This window comes from Artemia franciscana, chromosome 16, assembly GCF_032884065.1.
Source record: "Artemia franciscana chromosome 16, ASM3288406v1, whole genome shotgun sequence".
Lineage (NCBI taxonomy): Eukaryota > Metazoa > Arthropoda > Branchiopoda > Anostraca > Artemiidae > Artemia > Artemia franciscana.
This window is the reverse complement of record NC_088878.1, coordinates 36,884,580-36,904,181: the sequence shown is the minus strand read 5'-3', so window position 1 is coordinate 36,904,181 and position 19,602 is coordinate 36,884,580. Positions and strand designations below refer to the sequence as shown.

General features: G+C 35.9%; 1 protein-coding gene across 2 annotated transcripts in view; it reads left to right on the top strand.

Moving 5' to 3' along the window:
* Positions 1-19,602, top strand: part of LOC136037407 (dehydrogenase/reductase SDR family member 12-like) — a 44,259-nt gene that overhangs the window by 5,800 nt on the left and 18,857 nt on the right. Inside the window, exons 1-2 of one of the 2 annotated variants that reach the window (XM_065720160.1) lie at positions 8,964-9,092; positions 11,983-12,065. In XM_065720160.1, the coding sequence (XP_065576232.1) occupies positions 9,037-9,092; positions 11,983-12,065 (139 nt within the window). In that variant the 5' untranslated portion in view covers positions 8,964-9,036. Of the gene's footprint in view, positions 1-8,963; positions 9,093-11,982; positions 12,066-19,602 lie in introns of those variants that run through there. The other variant, XM_065720159.1, reaches the window with a different exon arrangement.

Sequence of the window (19,602 nt, the reverse complement as noted above, 5' to 3'; positions counted from 1 at the left end):
TCCCACAAACATGGAAATCTGCCCATGTTTACTGCCCCTAAAGCCAGATAGCAATTCAACTAGAGGGGGATCCTACAGGCCTAATAGCATCCTCCTATTTTGGCAAAGCCTATGAGAGCATCTTCAATTAAATACAATTCAACAGTTCCCGGAAGTAAATGACCTTTTAGGTGATCATCATTATGAATTCTGGATGAAATGCTATCATTAGACTGCCTAGTGGCCCAGCAATAGGAGTGGATCAAACTTCTGGCAAGGGGGTATAACATTAGGCTGTTGTCATTCAACATTGCCAAAGCTTTCAACAGAGTGTGGTACTGTGGCCTGTTAAAGAGAATCCGTATGTATAGTGTTCATGGATGTGTGTTAAGAGTGATTGAGAGCTTTCTTTCAGATCGTTTACTGCAGGTTGTCCTGGACGGGTTTATTTCCCAAGAATACTCAGTGAAAGCAGGGGCTCCCCAGGACAGTGTCTTTGGGACCTACACTCTTCCTCATCCACATAAATGACATTGGCGAAAACCTTGCAAGCCCTCTGAATTACTTTGCGAATGATACCATGACACGCTCGGTCATCCCAAAACCACGAAGACCCAGCACAAGCCTCCTTTTCTCTACAGATGAATCTTTATAAAATCAATAAGTGGTCTGATACATTGATGATCAACTTTAATTCAGTGAAAACTAAGGAGCCTCTTATTACCCAATCAAAGGTGTTGCATGATCATCCCTGTTTCATTTTCAAAAACAAAACTGTCAAGAGAGTTGACGGGCTTCGTCTACTGGAGACTCGTTTCTCCACTGATCTCCCTTTGAATAACCACCTTGATTGTATGATAACCTTCTGTGCAAGAAAGCCCTGAGTCATTCTTTACTTCACCATCCAGCTTGATTTTCCCACTTTACAAGTCCTGTATCAGACCCACAGCTGAATTTGGATACCAAGTATATGCTGGTGCCCTGAAAATGGCGGTAGCACCACTCCAAAAGATCCAGAATAGAGCAAACAGGGTGGGATGCGCTTACACACACGGCTTGCTCCAGCCTCTAAATGAAAGGTTTTTATGTAGCGTTGATGGCTGTTTTCTTTAAGTACATGAATTCGCCTCCCTCAAACAATCTATCTCGCATTGTTCCCTCCTTTTTCCATCCGGCAAGGCAGACGCAAAGGCACACAGCTTGGTCCAATAATCTAAAGGAGGAGATGCGAAGAACCAAGTATTGAGGAAGAGGTTCATCTAGTGCTGCACATCTATCTTGAACCATCTTCCTGGAGGTGTTATTCCTGCAATCCCTCTGTTGACTTCATCAAAAGTTTCAACATACATTTAAAACCTAAAGATTTCAGAACGAGGCAATTGAATGGTGCCATATCAGACACCTTTAAGTACCTGGTGCCGTGAATATAGGAATAAAAAACGTATTGTGGCTTCAATATGATATTTAACAATTTCTAATTTTATTAGAAATGCTACTACTACTATCAAACCACCACAGCATCAAGCCGTCTGAGGCCAACACAGCCACGCCCGCTGCTCTTCCAATCCAATCTATTCAAAGCCTCCTTCTTTACACCCTCCCAGGAAGTTACCATTTCCTTTAAATATTTCTTTATGACATCCTTCTACCCAACCATGGACAACCTGCTTTCTGTTTATTCAAAGAGGGTTGGCTAAAAGGGACAATCTTTGGTAATCTGTCATCCTTCGTCTGCAAAATGTGCGCTAGTCATCTCAACCTTTCTCCCATTATAGCCCTAGAAAGTGGGACTGAACCACACTTTTGGTGCAGCCTACGGGTTTGAAATAGTCAGTCAGCCAGGTATCCAGAACAATCTGTAGGCAATTTCTCTGGAAAGCATCTACCAAATCTTCATCCGCTTTTTTGAGCACCCATGCTTTAGAGCGATATTTGACCACTGTCATCACTTTAGCTTCCAATATTCTAATCTCGGTTTAAAGACTTGTCTTCCTATTCTTCCAATCTTTTTTAACTGTGAAAAAACACCCTGAGCCTTGGCTATTCTACTTTAAACATCTTCAGTGCTCCCATCTCCAATAGCAGGACTGAGGTTAGTGAAGCTGTCCATCTGATCAATCTTTTCATTATCCAACGTTACCTATTCATCTTCACTTATATCTAGCCTTAGTGACTTAATCTTCTTAAAATTTATTTTCAGGCCTATTCTAGCACCTTAAACTCGCAAAACCTCTAAAATTTCATTCATTTCACTCACACTTTCATCTAGGATACTTAAATCATCAGCATAATCTAAGCCCACGAAATTTTTCCTCCCCATTTGAAACCATGGGCTCCCATTGCCTTTCCTGTGCTTCTTAAGACAAAATCCATCAAAATGATCCATATACAGGGGGTAGAACACAACCCTGCTTAACTCCTTATTTAATACGAAACCAGCTGCCAACCTCATTTTCTACCTTAACAGTAGCAGTTTTATTCTCGTACATAGAACAAATCATTGGTATACCAATCACTTTGTCTGGTATACCATAGATGGATACAACCTTTGCTAAAACTCTTGTATCAACAGAATCAAATGCTTTCTCAGAATCTATAAAACTGAGGACTAAATCTGTTTGATAACTCAGGCACTTCTCAATTATTCGTCTATGAGTGAAAATTCGGTCAACACATCCTCTACCTTGTCTAAAACCACACTCTTCTTCTCTCAAAGCTTTGTCTACAGCATGTCTAAGTCTAAAAAGTATCATATTTCTAATAATTCGCTATGTAGAGACAGCAGACCTCTATACTTATCACTTTCACTACTATTACCTTTCTCATACAGTGGTTTAATTAAAGTTTTCCTAAAATCGCTAGGAACTTCTGCTTTAAAAAAATCATATTCATCATCTTCACTAACTTATTTTTAACCTCAGAGCCGTCATATTTAAGAAACTCATTTACCACACTGTCACCACTCGGAGCCTTATTATTTTTAAATCATTTTAGTACTGTCGCCAATTCTTCCTCACAAAAAAAATCTTCCTTCACTTCCATCACAAATTGTTTAATTTTTCTTTATATCTTTTCCTGCAATTCTTTCTTGGTTTAGCATATTCTTAAAATGTTCTGCCCATCTGTCTTTAACCTTTTCCTTATCACTAAATGTGGTCCAATTTCTGTCTTTAACTGGGACAAGTCCAGATTGACTGCTCCCTCTCAATTTATTAACATGCCAGTACAATATTTTACTATTGTGCCATCTAGCTGCATCTTCCAGATCCTCGGCAATTTTATCCCTGGCCTCTACTTCACCTACTTTCTCCACTTTCTTTACATTCCTTTTGTTTTCATACAATCTATCACTCAGATAATTCTTGCACAAGCCCCTTCTCCTCTCTATTAAACATGAAGCTTTTTCACTAATATTCCTAGCCGTGGTCCTAACTTTCAAGGAGGCACACTCGTGCCTCTTTAAAGAGGCGAACCACGACAATGTTAAGCGATCTTCGGTTCCAGTGGTTGCAGAGGGATGGGGAGGGATGCATTTCGTAGCCCGAGCTCCAACTAAGAAACCTGTCAAATTTCATCCCCCTCCGACTTTTCCTTCATGGGGAAAATCTGGCCGAAAGTTTCGACCACCCAACCCCACCCCCCCCCTTTAACGTTGTCCGATCGGGCTGAAATTCACAAGTTAAGGTCCCCTAGGGCCCAGGAGCTTATCCGCGAAATTTCAGCTCGATCCGATAACTCCTTCCCTGTTTTCCAGAAACCACGCATAGCCACTTAATGTTCATGTTCTCCTTTTGTTTTTTTTTTGCCACGCCTACAGGTCACAGCCGACATCGGATCTGGGTGTACGAAGACTCATTCGACGCGGAATTCTCCGAGTAATTTTCCTGGAAAGTTTCGTCGGAAAATCTTAACCCCCCGATTTTCTAGCTTAGAAAAACCCATTTCCCCATTGAAGGTAAAATTTTCTCTTGTAATAACATCACTTGTTTGAAAAATTCTTACACTAACAGCAGCTTGGCGCAGCGGAAGCGTGCTGGGCCCATAACACAGAGGTCGGTGGATCGAAACCGCTAGCTGCTAACTTTTTAAAATTTGTAAAATTAGGTAATTTTGTCAGTTTGAATTTATTGATACAGAAAGGGAGAAAACAAAAAACATGGAAACATGTGATCAGAATTACATACTGGAATGTTCACAAGAATTTTTACTGAAGCGGGGGTAAGGCTTGATGGAAGCAAGTTAAAAGAACCATTTAAATTGATTTCCTAATTGAAGCCATTGGTGAAATTTTCTATTGTAATAACTTGTTTGATAACAAGCATAACAGCAGCTTGGCGCAGCGGAAGCGCGCTGGGCCCATAAACCGGAGGCGGGTGGGTAAAAACCACTAGCTGCTAAATTTTTAATTAAGCTGCTAAACTATTAAAATTATCAAAATTAGATAATTTTGTCAGTTTTAATTTATTGATACAGAAAGCGAGAAAATAAACATGGAAAATTATTATTAAATTACATCCACCATGGATTGTAGAAAAACGTACAGAAATAATATGAAAAAAACTTTGTTTTCTTAAAGAGTTAAAGAGGCTGCGTCCCAAAGTCGAACCTTAAAACGTACAGGAATTAGGAGAGGCAGTTGGGGGGCTGCCGCCCCCCAAACACCCCGCTTTTAAAGACTCTTTTGTACAGGTTTTTTGTTGTGGGGGGCTGCCGCCCCCCTAACCCTCCGCTCTTGGCTTCGGGAAGGCCCTCTTTTAATTAACAAAAAATTGAAATCAATGAATAATGGAATAACTTCGAAAAATGTTAAACACAAGAGGACAGGAGAACCATTGCGCCGAAACTAGTAATTAGTAACAATGAAGTCCCCCCACAACAAAAAACCTGTACAAAAGGGTCTTTAAAAGTGGGGGGTTTGGGGGGCGGCAGCCCCCCAACTGCCTCTCCTAATTCCTGTACGTTTTAAGGTTCGACTTTGGGACGCAGCCTCTTTAACTCTTTAAGAAAACGAAGTTTTTTTCATATTATCTCCCATAAGACACCATCAGCAACTTCACAAATTGTTTTCTTAAAATTACTCCATCCCTCTTCCATGTTGTCAAATTTTAGACACTCCATTTTAAAATTCAACTGTTCCTGGAAAGTTTCTCTTAAATTCGCATCCTGGAGTCTACCAACATCCTTATTTCCCAGGAGCTAGTTACTCTTCTGAAATTTCAGCTTTAAATTAATCTTAGGCGCTACCAGATGGTGATCTTTACTTTTAGCATCAATAACAGTTCTCCTTTGTTCCCTAGTATCTTGTTTAGATCCTGCCAGTCTTCAGTTTACAATAACATAGTCAAATAAGGTTTGCTGTCCTAACAAACGCTATTAGCTATACTAAATTAATAACAGGTTTCATCCAAAGTGTTGTGTTGTAAATTTTTTTTCATTGTAAGTTGAATTTCTGGTAAATTGCTGATGCCTAACTTAAGATACTACGGTGGAAATACGTCGTATATACGGGGAAATATGACCAATCCATTATATAGCTTGTAAATTCAACATTTCATTTGCTATTAGAAGACAAGGAAGATTTCCCCACCTTCATTTGGATAGAAACTGAATTTGACCAATGTTATGTTAGACAATCTTGAAAAGAGCCCTGGGACTCCAAAAGATCCTAGAAAGTGGTTTCTTTTCTTCCTAAAGATGCAACAGAAGGTGTAAGGGCTATCTGTAAAATAAAAAGAATGGGGACTCACAAGTACATTTTCCTTCTCACCTTTGGATTGGGGAAGGCAGATTTGGTTAGTTTCTCAATAATGAAAAATACATTGTTAGCAAAGGGCTAGGTACAATATTGTAACAGAAAACCTTCGAAAAAAATACAGATAAACTCCAAACAAAATTAACTCATAAGAAATAAAAATATACTTGAAAAAAATCATGCAGAAAACTTCCTCTCAGCTATACTGCATTGCCATCACTTGTTCCCACCTGACATAATAGACTTTACGGTTATAATTTTGGTTGATTGCTTCTGGGCTAAAAAACTTTGGCATCTGGATTTCGTAGGTATCTCAAAGAATGGCACTGGACTAGTAAAATTTATCCCTCTGTTCACCTCAGAGTAATAACGGCAATATTTCAGCTTCTTTAAAGGATAGGCTAGAGCAAAATCTTGCATCTAGTACAGAAAAGATAAATACTCAGATCAGAATCAGATCTCCAACTGTTAGATGTGAAATCAGAAAAACAAAATGACAGTTTTTTCCACTATGGGCATGTGGGGGGACTCGCACCAAAAACTCACAGAAGGTCACGCTTCATTTTATGACGATCATGTTAATAAACCGTGTGTGAATATTTTAATTTTGTAGGTGTTTAAAAAATTTTTTGATCTCTGCTGTTATTTTTGTAATTGACAAGAATATTGAGGCAAACTAAAGTGAATTTCAATTTGACTAAATAATCGGTAAAATGGCACTAAATATAAAATATTTGGTATGATTACACTATTATAAACCTTTGCAAGTAGGGCTGTATTTAAATGGAATTTTGAGCTAATTATCATGCCATAGGAACAACAGATTTTGCTCTCCAGATTTTCTAACATAAGTAATTTACTTTTCTGAAGATTTTTACCAATTGGGAGACCAAGATAAGTCAAATTACCACAAGGCTGAACTTTGGTATCATTCAAATCTATAGTTACATTGTCACCTCTAGTCATAGCTAATTCATTGAAAATCAAAATTTCACACCTTGTTGCATTTATGTATTAACTAATTTCAGTGCAATTTTCAGAAATTTTACGAAAAAATTTTCCAGCCCGCCCATGATCCTGGTAACATTGACAACATCCACTTGACAATGAGCCGGCAGCGTTGTGTTATTACACATTGTGGGTGAAATAATCGTGCACTGTTTAACCCCAATTATAATTGGCATTTCATTAGTCAGCATATCATTTCCAGGAATCTTGATAAAAGCTTTCATATGGTGGTACATGTAAAGAATAGGCCTAACTAAATCTGGCGATACTCCACGGCTCAAAAGCTCATTCATTGCTTGGGAATGCAAAACTGAATCAAATGCTTTACCAACATCATACGTTCCAAGAGCTAGGGTCCCATCACACTCATCAGCATCAATTGACAGATTACATAAACACCTTAGACCATGGGAACATTCAAGCTTGGGTTAGAATCCAAACTGGTAGGGAGGCATGTAACAAGTAGAATGTAGACTACCAATTATAAGCTATTCAAAAACTTTAGCAAATACACATGAAACAGTACTAAGTCTGTAGGACAAACACTCATATGGATCCTTGTATGTTTTAAAGGATTGGGTAAATAATACCTAAACAAAAAGAATTTGGTAAGCAGAAAGCAGACAAAAGAAGTGACGATGCATTTATACGGTTTATGGTAGCCAAATTCCATTAAATCTGTCCGTAGGAATGGAAAAGCTGCAGTTAGATTGAACGATTTTCCCCAGTGAGATTCAAGTAAGGTGAATCATTTCTCTTCTCTAGGAATTTATCAGTTGCAACGAAAAGTCGTGTAAGCTTTTTTGTTGTTGAAAAACTATGTCAAAGAGATGGAAGAGGGCAGCCAGTCTATTCTTGCTGAAAAACAAATGTCAAAGAGATCGAAGAGGATATATAGCCTATTTTTACAGAAAGAACAAATAGAGCTTGTGTCTCTCATTCTAAAGAACCAATTTTTTTTTTTGAAGAACTTCATCTTGCTTTAATTCTGTTGATCATTGAAGAATGTAGGCCACTGACTTTCAAGTACTTTATTTCTTTTGTTCTGGGGACTATTTTCATCTTAATTTCCTAATAAATAAATCAATTTTTAAGAATTGTTTCAGTAGCCAAAAACAGGTGTCCACAGATGTGTCTTTTTGCATCTGGATAGGTTTATGTGTAAGCAAAAAACGCCAATGATAAATAGGTTTTTATAACGTTTAGAAGTGTGAGCAAAGTCAATTACTTATTTTAAAGCGTGTTTGGGCCCTGAGCTGCGGCAATTGATTACACTTGTCTTGACCACAGTTAAGTCAACCGTTGTTCTGACAAGACCCAAACGTCAAAAATTTGTTTCTTTCTCGGTATGGCAAAATGTTTAAAAAATTAAAAACAGGGCCCTTGTCAGAGAATCTTTCAAAACAACGTGAATCTCAAAAATATTTTTTAAAACCCATTGTATTAACTTTTTGTTAAAATCCCGATGTCCATCTAGTCTGCAAAAGGTAGAATGTTATCACAAAAGCTTAGAAACTTGGATAATGTTTCTCTTAGAACAATGAAAATAGTGCATACACTATTCTGAGGGCTATTGTAAAAGGATAAAATTGGGAAGAAAACACGTTACAAAAACAATTCCTACTTCATAATATGCAAAAAAGTTGCAGTTACCACATTTGGATGCTCGTTCACTGCATTTCACCACCAAAATTCAATAACACGCCGATATATGGCCAAAATTACATGTTTTCCATGTATTTACCCCTGTTTCAACCGGACTAGCCGTAAATTAAATCAGCGCTGACGAAATCGGTAAATGGATAAAATACATGGGAAATGTATAATTTAGGCTATATACTTGAACTTGGGGGGGGGGGGTAAATGTAGTGCTTTTACCGGTTCCAGTTATTCGTCCAATTTTTTAAGAAAATGGAAAGTCTGAAAGCGGTATTATCACAACGCTAAGGAATCATGCCACACTGAAAGTGAACACCTAGAGATGAGACGTTTTTACATATAGTCGTACCCCATATAAGGTGCTATTTTCTGCCATGTTATAAGTCAGCTGAGGATAACTAGCCATAGAGAAATAGAAATAACTTATTTGATAATATCAAAGAGTAGCTAAGATGTGCTTCTTATGAGGGGCTGTGCAAAGTGCTAAAACGCGATAAACTTTTTGGGAGTTAGCAATTTTTATGCTATAACAGTACTTTAGAGAGACCCTGAGTAGTACCAACAGTTTAGTGTTGACGATTAAGGCAAAAATTTCAAAGCACATAACACGTGTTTTTATATAAGTAGCAAATAAGATAATGTCTTTTTACCGAAATGCCGTATGGATGGCGAAGGGTATCACGGAATATACGAAGTAAGCAAAGTCCCAATTAAAAAAAAGGATAGAGTTCCAGATTATTATTTTGAAATTAGGCAAGGCTAGTTCAGTTGGGCTAGAAAGCAGACTTAGAAGAATGTGTACATAACCTTTGCTTCCCTTAATGTTGGTTTGAGTCTATTTAGCCTTGTTTGACTTAAGGATTTGAGTAGGTTAGCCTATGGGATTTTAAGGCTAAGCTTTCTGGTATTTTGGCCAAGGTCTAGTAGCACTAGAGAAACAGGGCCTGTTGACTTTGTAAACAAACATCCTCTACCCCACCAACAGATTTTTAGTAATAAGTTAAGCAATCACCCAAGAATTATGATTTACTATAATTGATGGCACAAAGTGTGCTGATCTCTTCACTTTCGCCCCACTCATTTTATTCAATTTTTTTAATATTATTATTTTTTTGCATTGAGGTTCTAATAAATTAAAAACAGTGCAACTCAATCCTGATCCAATTCAATTCCCCTTTGAACTGAACCTCCATATAACTCAAACCTCTTTTTACTCATGTCTGCAGTTAATTCCCATTCAACTCAGCTTCCTGAAATTCACATCATTCAACTCATATTAATTTTCTATTAAGTTGGATGATTTGATCAATTCATAGTTGATAACCTTATTTGTCAAAACTTATTTGTCTAGAGGAAGTAAAATTTTCTGTCTTATTTATTCAAAACTCTCCATGCCCTTTGAAACAACATGAAATTACAAAAACTTATGCAACAGTTATCAAATAAATAAAGACAGTGTTTTATTTAAGTCAACAATTTTAATTCTTGTAATGATAGATCCATCACAAACTAGCTTAAATGTAAATATATTTTGATCAGGGTTCAGTTGAATTGTGGTTGTTGGACTGAATGGAAATTGCACAGGGTTGAGTTAAAAGGGGCTCAGCTAAGTAGGTGTTGAGCTGCACCAAGGATGAGTTGACTGGCATAGAATTGGATAAGGTTGTTTCCAAGAAGTCTTAGGTATTGGAGTAAGAGTATTCTTAACATATTCATTTTGCATTGTTTTGAGGTAAATATTCCTGCAATGTAGGTTCAGTAACTGGGTTAGTTAAATCTTTTGTGTCACTTTGTTTCACATGGTTGTATAAGAAAGACTAGTGTATGGTATTTGTTAATATTAGTATTTGTGAATATATTGTATTTTAAGGATGGATCAAGATTCCTCAGTAAAATGAATGGCACTTTAATCATATAGTGCCAACCTAATATTCTTCATCTAACTAAATTGAACATGTTCCTCTGATGCTCAATCCTAATGAAATACACCCAAGTATAATAAAAATATAATATCTTAGAAACTAATTTGGGCTATATATTTGCACATAAGGGGGGGGGGGGTAAAGTATAGCGGGTCTGCATGCTTAATGTGTTAGGTACAATTAATCTGCATATTATGAAGTAAGAATTGTTTTCTAACTTCACACTGTCCAAATACTTTACCACCACCCCCCCTCCCCTAATGTGCAAATATATAGCCCAAATCATATATTTCACATCTATTTTGTCACTTCTCTTTGTCTTGTCTCATGCTTAGCTAAAAGAAACTAACAAAAAAAATGGTTCTACAATGCATCATGGATGAACAACTGAGTGGTTGGCGCTATATCATACAAGTACCAAATGAACTCTTCTTTTGAATTAATTCTAGAGAAATGACTTGCAACTTAAGTAAAGCAGTGAAGTATTTTGTCAATATTCTAAAACATTAACTTTTTAATCCAGTAATAATTTTTATCTTATCAGCAATGCCTGAAGGTTCAATAAAAACAATTACTTTTAAATTCTGATAGAAACAGTCAATGTTGTATTTTACTTGACAGAAAATATTTATTTTCTTGTTTACCATGTTTATTCTCTGTACACAGAGAATGATTCATTTTCAACAAATTCTGAAAGCTACTATGATTTGACAGTTTGGAACCAGTTCTATAAAAATCAATAAACTTGTAAAACCGCAAGAAATGAGTTTTTTCATAAGAATCTTACTAAATTCTAGTTAGTAGGTACATTTGAATAGTACAGAAGAAACTGATAAATGGATATTTTAAATTGAACATGATTTTTGCCAAGACCAAACTTTGAACCAATTAAACAACTAGAGAAATATTAAAAATTCAAATCACAATCCACCAATAGTCCCAATACTCAGTCGTCAATTTTCAGTAATTGTCTCATCATTGTTTTTGAAATAAAATACCTGTCCCTGGTGTTTATAGTTTAAACCTGAATCTCGAAAGTTGAAATGCATCTAGCTTCTTGACAATGCTTAGTAAGGACCCACTGTGCAAAAAACAGGGTATCATAGTGGTAATGCTAAATGGTAGTTTTCATGTGGAAATATTTTGGCAGATTTTGTCTGAAAATGCCATTTTTTATATAAAAGTACTTTTTGATCAAAGAAAAGCTGTCAAAACAAAAGTTGTTCTACTAAAGTGTTGGCAGCTTCTGGAATTCTGTTACTGGCAGCTTTGGAACTTTTTCCATACCTGGTTAGGACATAGAACTCTGATTTCTAGCCAATGCTCTATCCTAAATTATGTTTATTAAGTTACTGTCTCATTTTGTACTTGTGTCATGTGTGCTGGATGATAGCAGGGGGTAGGAGCGAGTGCTCCCTCTCCCTGATTTAGGAAAATGTTTTTTCTATACCTTTTTTTAAAACGACTTTCTCTCCCTTTTACTTTAAAAAGTGCCTCTTTGTATCTCTATTTTTTTTAAAACCTCGCCCTCTTAGCAACTTTTTTTACTTCTGTTTTTGGGCTTCACTTACCAACATGTTCTCTGTTTTGTATTTATTTTCCAGGATTTGCTTTTAATAAAGTCAGACAACACATCTTTGAATTATTTGTTTCCAATTCTAGGAGTGGGTTTGAATCTGCAAGCAAAAGCTTCAATCCATCTGATCTTGAAGTCAGTTGCAAAGGGAGGAGCTACATGATCACTGGTAAGGGTTATAACAAGCCAAAACTCTACTACCATGGTACTCCTGGTGTAAAATTGTGTTCTATTTTGTCTTGTGGGGAAAATATTTGCCAACTATCAGCTATAAAATTAAAACTCACTACTAAAATTTTGTATAAAAATGAAGCATTTAGATAAAGGAGAAATGTACAATAAGTTAACTATAGGGTGAAGAAGACTTTGTCATTGATAAAAAAAGCAAAACAAAAGCATGCTTGTTTTGGAATGTCAAAAGTTTTGCTTCAAGAAAAAATATTGAACTTGCCAGTCAAGCTAAGTTGTTGTGTCAGATATTTGTGCTACTATTGTGGTATTTGTGCTACTGAGCCGGGTTGCTCCTTACTACAGTTCGTTACCACAAACTGTTTGATATGAGATATAAATTTATTAAAAAAGAAAAAAAACACTATTCGCCATTCGCCAGCCAAGAAAGGCAATAAGCTTGGAAGGGCAAGCAAGGTTATCACCCTCAGCTAATTAAAGCCATATTCTCATCACGCTACTCAACACAAAAGAAACTCAACTGATGAAGGAAGAAAGGACAAAAAGAAAAAGAGGAAATGAAAAGAAGAAGACAGAAAACGAAAAAAAAATTAACAGCAAAAAAAATCAGGGAAATACCTTGAATAGAATGACAACCTGGAGGGGGCTTCACTTTAAAATCCCTCACGAGATAAAGGAAACTTTTATTTTGCCACGTATTAATCCATCATGTTTTTTAGGCCTAACTAATCTTTCGTACATTGCATATGCAGATGATTTACTTTTGATCAGCCGCACTAAATCTAGCCTAATTAAGTCGACCCAGCTTGTTTCTAAGTCTTTTGAGGAAATCGGCCTCAAACTTAATACTGAAAAATGTGAATATTTAGTTTTTAATGCTAAGCATCAAAGTAGTGATCTTGATTGTGGTTATTTTTCAGTTAAGCTCGTTTCTTCGATTCGGTGGCTTGGTATTAATATTTGTTCATCTTTATCGGCTTTTCGATCCTGTGGGCTAAATGATATTAAAAGTAAACTTAAAAAAGGGTACGCGAAAATTGTCCCGAACCGAGGCAGATTTTCACGAAAGGCTTTATCCAGACTTTATTCTACATATTGCGATCATTCTATATTGTTTCTTTCCGGTTTGCGCCCGTTGTTTAATAATCAAGATTTGCAGGGCATAAGAGTTATGTATTTTCGTTATTGTAAATATTTATTGTATCTGCCGCGTTCTTATAGAAATCAGAAGATTATCAGAAAGTTTTGTGCCACTGATATTATTTTCGTTTATAAAAAACTCTATGCTAGATTAGGTGCTGAGGCCTGTCAACGCTTGGGCCCTTACCACCCTTTGATTAGACTGTATTAATTGTATTGTTTGTGTTATTTCGTTTTTCTTTCCTTAATGTTTTTACTCCGCTTAATTTGTCAAAACAAGCGGGTAACAAATAAATTATTATTATTAATTATTAATTATTATTTCCTGTTTCAGAATATTTTTCCCCTTGACAATGTTGAGAATTGTGTATTGATGACTCTCGAATTGATTATTTTTTATATTTGAGAAAAATCATTCTACCAGTACTAGAGGATTATTTTCTGAAACAACCTGAAAAAGTAGACTCCTTGGATGTGTATTATTTTGTCAAAACTCTGTTTAACAGATCTAGTTCTTATTGCCATGGTTTGTTCTTTACTTACAGTTATCTACTGTGAACAGTTTGATGCAAAAATCAGAGTCATTTCAAGTACAAAAGCAATTGATATGTTTTTGTCTGAACCTCAGTATTTTATGTCAGTGTTTCTGTGGACACAAGCTCTTTGACACATTTGGGTAATGAGTTACAAAATAAAAGTCATTTTTCGGCCTGTTATTCATATGAAAATTTTTTTGGCCAGGTCACGTTATAGTCATATTCCTTGATAAAATCAAAATTACGCACAGCTCCAGCGCCAATTATGTATTTTTTTTCGAATTTTCCATGTTGAACACTGTTCAACTTTTAAGGATACGATTTTTGATTAACCAATCAGAGTCAAGAGTTTAGGCCAAATTTTACTTTTAATCCTGTGACAACAGAAATGAGATCCCGAAATATTGTGTAAGGTATTTTTAGGAAGTATGGTGTATGATTATACTCCTTTGTTACTGTGCACGATTGACTACTTCCACATTTTTATGATTCTTACATTGTAAATAATATAGGCTTTTCAGTCAAGACTATTTGGTCCTCTTCCTGTTCTCTCTTTATATGATGTCTGTTGAAATATTGGAATTAACTTCGTATATTGGAATTAACTACGTTTATATGTCTTGTAGTTGGGCTTTGTTTTGCGGGAACTGGATAATCCAGATGTATCTATTGAGTTTAGTACTTCTTGTGCAGGTCTGGTCAGTCAGGCTTTTAACTGACAGTGGTAGTTCCAGGTATTTGAAGAACTCTAAAATTTTATTCTGAAGGGTATGCTGTGCAGGCGTTAGCAAATTACGTTTAAATAAGCAATGGTCTATAATTTAAGTGCTGATATTGGAGGATCTGCAATATGGGAATGAGAAAGTTGGATCAGTTGCGTTTGGGATTTGATAATTGAAATCCTGAAGTTTAAACCCATTTTGGGTCTGCACGGACTCTAAAGGTGAATTTGGAATGGTATTTATTGGAAAGTGAAGATAAGCTTGGTTTAGTATTTGTCAGAGGGGCCTCTGATATGCTGAAAATCTGTAATTATACCCCTAGAGAAACAAGTGAATTGTAAGTGTAAGACAATGGAAAGTGTCTTTGTCCAACTGAATAACGATATGCCGAATCTAACAGCTCAAGGCTTGGGATAGAATCTGAATATATTATAATTTCTACATGTTAAAAATAGGTGGGCGAATATTTGTAGGCCAATATATTCCAGGGTCATAATTATAGCATTTAATTTGGATGATGCAATCCATAGATCACCAAACTGTTTCTCACTCATTGTAATATGGAAGACATGCTCTACTTGATACATTTTCATGTGACACATGTAATATGAAAAACATACTCTACATGACACATCCAATATGGAAGACATTCTCCACGTGACACGTGTAATATGGAACACATGCTCCATGTGACACATTTTCACGTGACACAATTTCACGTGAAATAATGCAATATGGAAGACATTCTCCACATAAAACATGTAATATGAAAGACATGCTCCACATGTAATATGGAAGACCACGCGTGACACATTTTCAATCGTTTTTGACAAAAATTGGGAAAGTTCTTTATATACAATTTTATTAAGTCCACCAAATTTTTCAAGATGTACTGGACGGGTTGAGTTATTTTGTCCATATGAGAAACCAATATTTATTATAGTGAATTTCCAAGTCCATGGAGGGGTCTGAGGGAAATTGGGGGCAGTAGACCCAGCCAGAACTAGGAATTTCATTGAACATTTTCAAGGTCTCTAAACACGGATTCCTTTTTTAGCCAGTTGTGCAATGTGTGTGAGCCACTGGCTTTCATTAAGTTTTTGGTCAGATATAAAGCCAAAGTAATCCTATGTAGTTGGCCTCAGGGATTTTGGTGCCATCTATTGTTAGTTTTGCATGAACTGTGATATGCTTATGGCGGAATTGAATGATAGTAGACCTGGTAGGTGCAATTGGGAAACATGATATTTGGGAGAATTTTTCAAACTGGAAGATTGAATTTTATAGCTTAGAGTGGGAAAACTCAAAGGTGTTGCTTGTTGTCCATAACGCTTAAGTCATCAGCATATTGCATGTTAGTGCATTATGACGGCACTAGACCCTTATGGTCTAAACCGGCGGTGCTGATCTTTTCGTGGCCCTTCAGCCAGGAAGTGCGATGGGGGGCTGGGGTAGTTGGGGGAGGCTCATGTCCAAGAGGAATAAAGAGAATAAAAGGCAACTCAGGACTACGCCCTGTGGAAGGTCTTGGCTATATCAAAATCTAGTTAGTGCCTAGGGTCAATCTAAAGCTGAGATTTAGGAAGAGTAACTACCTTCCGAGAGGCTATGACGTTGGTAGACTCCGGGATGTCCAATGTGAGAGAAATTTTCCAGGAACAGTTGAATACTAAACTGGAGAATTTAAAATTGGACAATGTAGAAGATGGATGGAATAATTTTGCAGAAAAAGTTTGTGAAGTGTCTGATGGTGTCTAAAAAGTTTGAAACGCAGCAACGAATGTTGATGAAAATGCTTTATGCATAACAGAGAGGAGGGGGGCTTATACAAGGATTATTTGAGTGATAGATCATATGTAAATAAATAATGTCAAGAAAGTGGAGGAAACATTAAAATATGAACTAAGGATGTTTGAAGCGGAGACCATGGAAAAAATTGCTGAAGATCTGGAAGATGCGGCTAGACGGCATAGTAGTAAAATATTATACTGGCATGTTAATAAATTGAGAGGGAATAATCAATCTGGACTTACCCCAGTTAAAGATAGGAGCCGGCTACAATTAGTGATAAGGAATGAGTTAAAGAGAGATCGGCAGAACCTTTTGAGAATGTGCTAAACTGTGATAGAGTTACAGGAAAGATACATAAAAGAATGAAAAAGTTTGTAATGCTTTGGATGCGAAGGAAGTCTTTTTTTGTGAGGAAGAATGAGTGAGAGGACTAAAAAGATAAAAAAAAATAGCAAGGCCCTAGATGCTGATAGTGTGGTAAATAAGTTTTTTGAATATAGTGCTTATGAAGCTAGGGATAAGTTACTGAGTATTGTGAATATCATTTTTGGGAAGAGGGAGGTACCTAGCGATTTTGGGAAGACTAGTTAAACTTCTCTTTGAGAAAGGTGATAAAAGTGAGTGCTAATAAAGGCCTTAGCATTGTTTCTGTAGAAAGCAAATTAATTAGTATGGTGATACTTTTTAGACTTAGAGATGCTGTAGATAATGTTATAAGAGAAGAACAGTGTGGTTTTAGGAAAGGGAGAGGATGTGTGGACTAAACTTTCACTTTTTACATTAATAATTGAAAAGTGCCTGATTCATCAGGCCCCTTTAGTCTTTAGTTTTATAGATTATGAACAAGCGTTTGATTCAGCTGATAAAAGTGCTTTAGAAAAGGCTCTATCCTTGTGTGGTCTACCAAATAAAAACATTAAAGTGATTTGTGCTATGTATGAAAATAACAAAGCTGTGGTGACAGTTGGAAATGAGGTTAGTAGTTGGTTTCGTAATAAATTTAGAGTTAAGCAGGGTTGCTTCGAACTTATCCTAAGGAGCACAGCAAAGGCAGAACACGGAACCAACTGGGTAAGTAAAACTCTCTTAGACTTAGGTTTTGCTGACGATTTAAGCATCCTAAATGAAAATGTTAACAAAATGAATTAATTTTTTATTCTAGGTGTTTACCGAAGGAAGAGGCAGTTCCCTCCCCGCTCCCCCTATATGTAATAAATGCTGCTCATTTCGGAGTTCAATGTTATTTTTATTTTCAGAATAATGTATAAGTAGTATTCTTCCAATGTGTCAGGCTGCAGCCCTATCTCGTGTATTATTGAAGCGGTTAGTCTCTTGTATCCACCTATACTCCGGCCGCATCCATATCCCTTTGTACTGTTGAAGTTTCTAGTCCCTTATATCCTATGCAATTCTCCTGCAACACACATACCGCGGTGTACTATTTGAGTTCTTAACTCCTCGTGTCCCTTCAGTGGGCGCTGCAAAAGCTTTATCCCGGTGTAGCTAACCTCTCGTATCTTCAATGGGTACTGAGAAGACCCTGTCCCGGTGAACTATTGGTGTTACTAGTTCCTTATGTCCACCTATACTCTGACAGCTCATATAACCCACCGTTCCTACGACATACATTGCGTTTTATTAGCTTCCAGTGATAAGAACATTGCCTGGAAACATCGCTTGTCATGTGTTATTTCTTGGTGAAACAATACAACAAATACTACGATAGCCCTTACAATTGTGTTATCTCAGATTTCTGTGCTAGATACATTCGATTTCCAAAATATTCGATATAAAAGAATGGGAATTGGCCAAGTTATTATCATTTGATAAGTTGAGTTTGATCAACCAACATGTCTAAAAGGAATTTTGACGGGGAATGTTTTTCATACAGTTTCGGTTTGTCAAAAGACATCTACAATCCCCCTTAGTTACCGAATTTTATGTATATTATCATCAGTTTTAAAACCATCCCTCCCCACTAGCCATTCACGAACATTTGAAATCATTTTTTATTGTTGATTTTTGATTATTGGTTATTGATTATTGGTTTTTGGTTTTTGATTATTGCTTTTTTTGGGGAACTCATCATGTTTTGGTTTTTCTAACAATTCATGATAAGAGGAGTAAAATATGTGGTGGGGCTATTCAAAATGTAATTGTTTCTTGAAAATAAGATTGAAATAAGCAAATGTGTCATTCAAAATACGAAATGTTTTATAGGAAATGTTTAGCTGTTTGAAATAAGAGGAGGAAAATATGTGATGGTGTTGCTCAAAATGTATTGCTTCTTGAAATAAGATGGAAATAAGCAAACGTAGCATTCAAATGCGAAATATTTTCTATAAATGTTTTACTGTGTGAAATAAAATGAGGAAAAGTATATGATGATGTTGTTCAAAATGTATTGTTTCTTAAAAACAAGATGGAAATATGCAAATGCGTTATCCAAAATGCGAATTATTTTCTACAAAATGTTTTCTTTGCTGCTTGAAATAAGAGGAGGAAAATATATGATGATGTTTTTTCAATATGTATTGTTTCTGGAAATTAAGATGGAAATAAGCAAGTGCGTTATTTAAGATATGAATGATTTTCTAAAAAAATGTCTCTTAGAAATAAGATGAGAAAAATATGCTATGATGTTGCTCAAAATGTATTGCCTCTTGAAATAAGATGGAGATAAGCAAATGCATTATTCAAAATGCAAAATGATTTCTATAAAATGTTCTTGTTGTTGAATAAGGTGAGAAAAATATGTGGTGGTGTTGATGAAAATGTATTGGTGCATGAAATAAAACACATTATTCAAAATGTGAAATATGCCCTAAAGAATGTTTTGCTGTTTGAAATAAGAGGAGAAAATACGATGGTGTTCAAAAAGTATTGTTTCTCGAAAATAAGATGCAAATAAGCAAACCCATTGTTCAAAGTACGAAAATATTTTCTACAAAATGTTTTGCTTCTTGGAATAGGGTGAAGTCATCCTCTAATTTCAAACAGCAAAACATTTTTTAAGGAAATATTTTACATTTTGAATAACGTATTTGCTATTCTAAATCTTATTTTCAAGAAACAATACATTTTTATCAACACCATCAATACTTTCCTCATCTTATTGCAAGTAGCAGAACATTTTTTTGAAAATCATTTCGCATTTTGAAAAACGCATTTGCTTATTTCTGTCTTATTTAAAGAGGCAAAACATTTTGAGAAACACCATCCAATTTTTCTTCATCTTATTTCAAGCAGCAAAACATTTTGTAGAACATATTTCATATTTTGAATAAAGCAGTGGCTTATTTCCATCTTATTCTTATTCCTCGTCAAA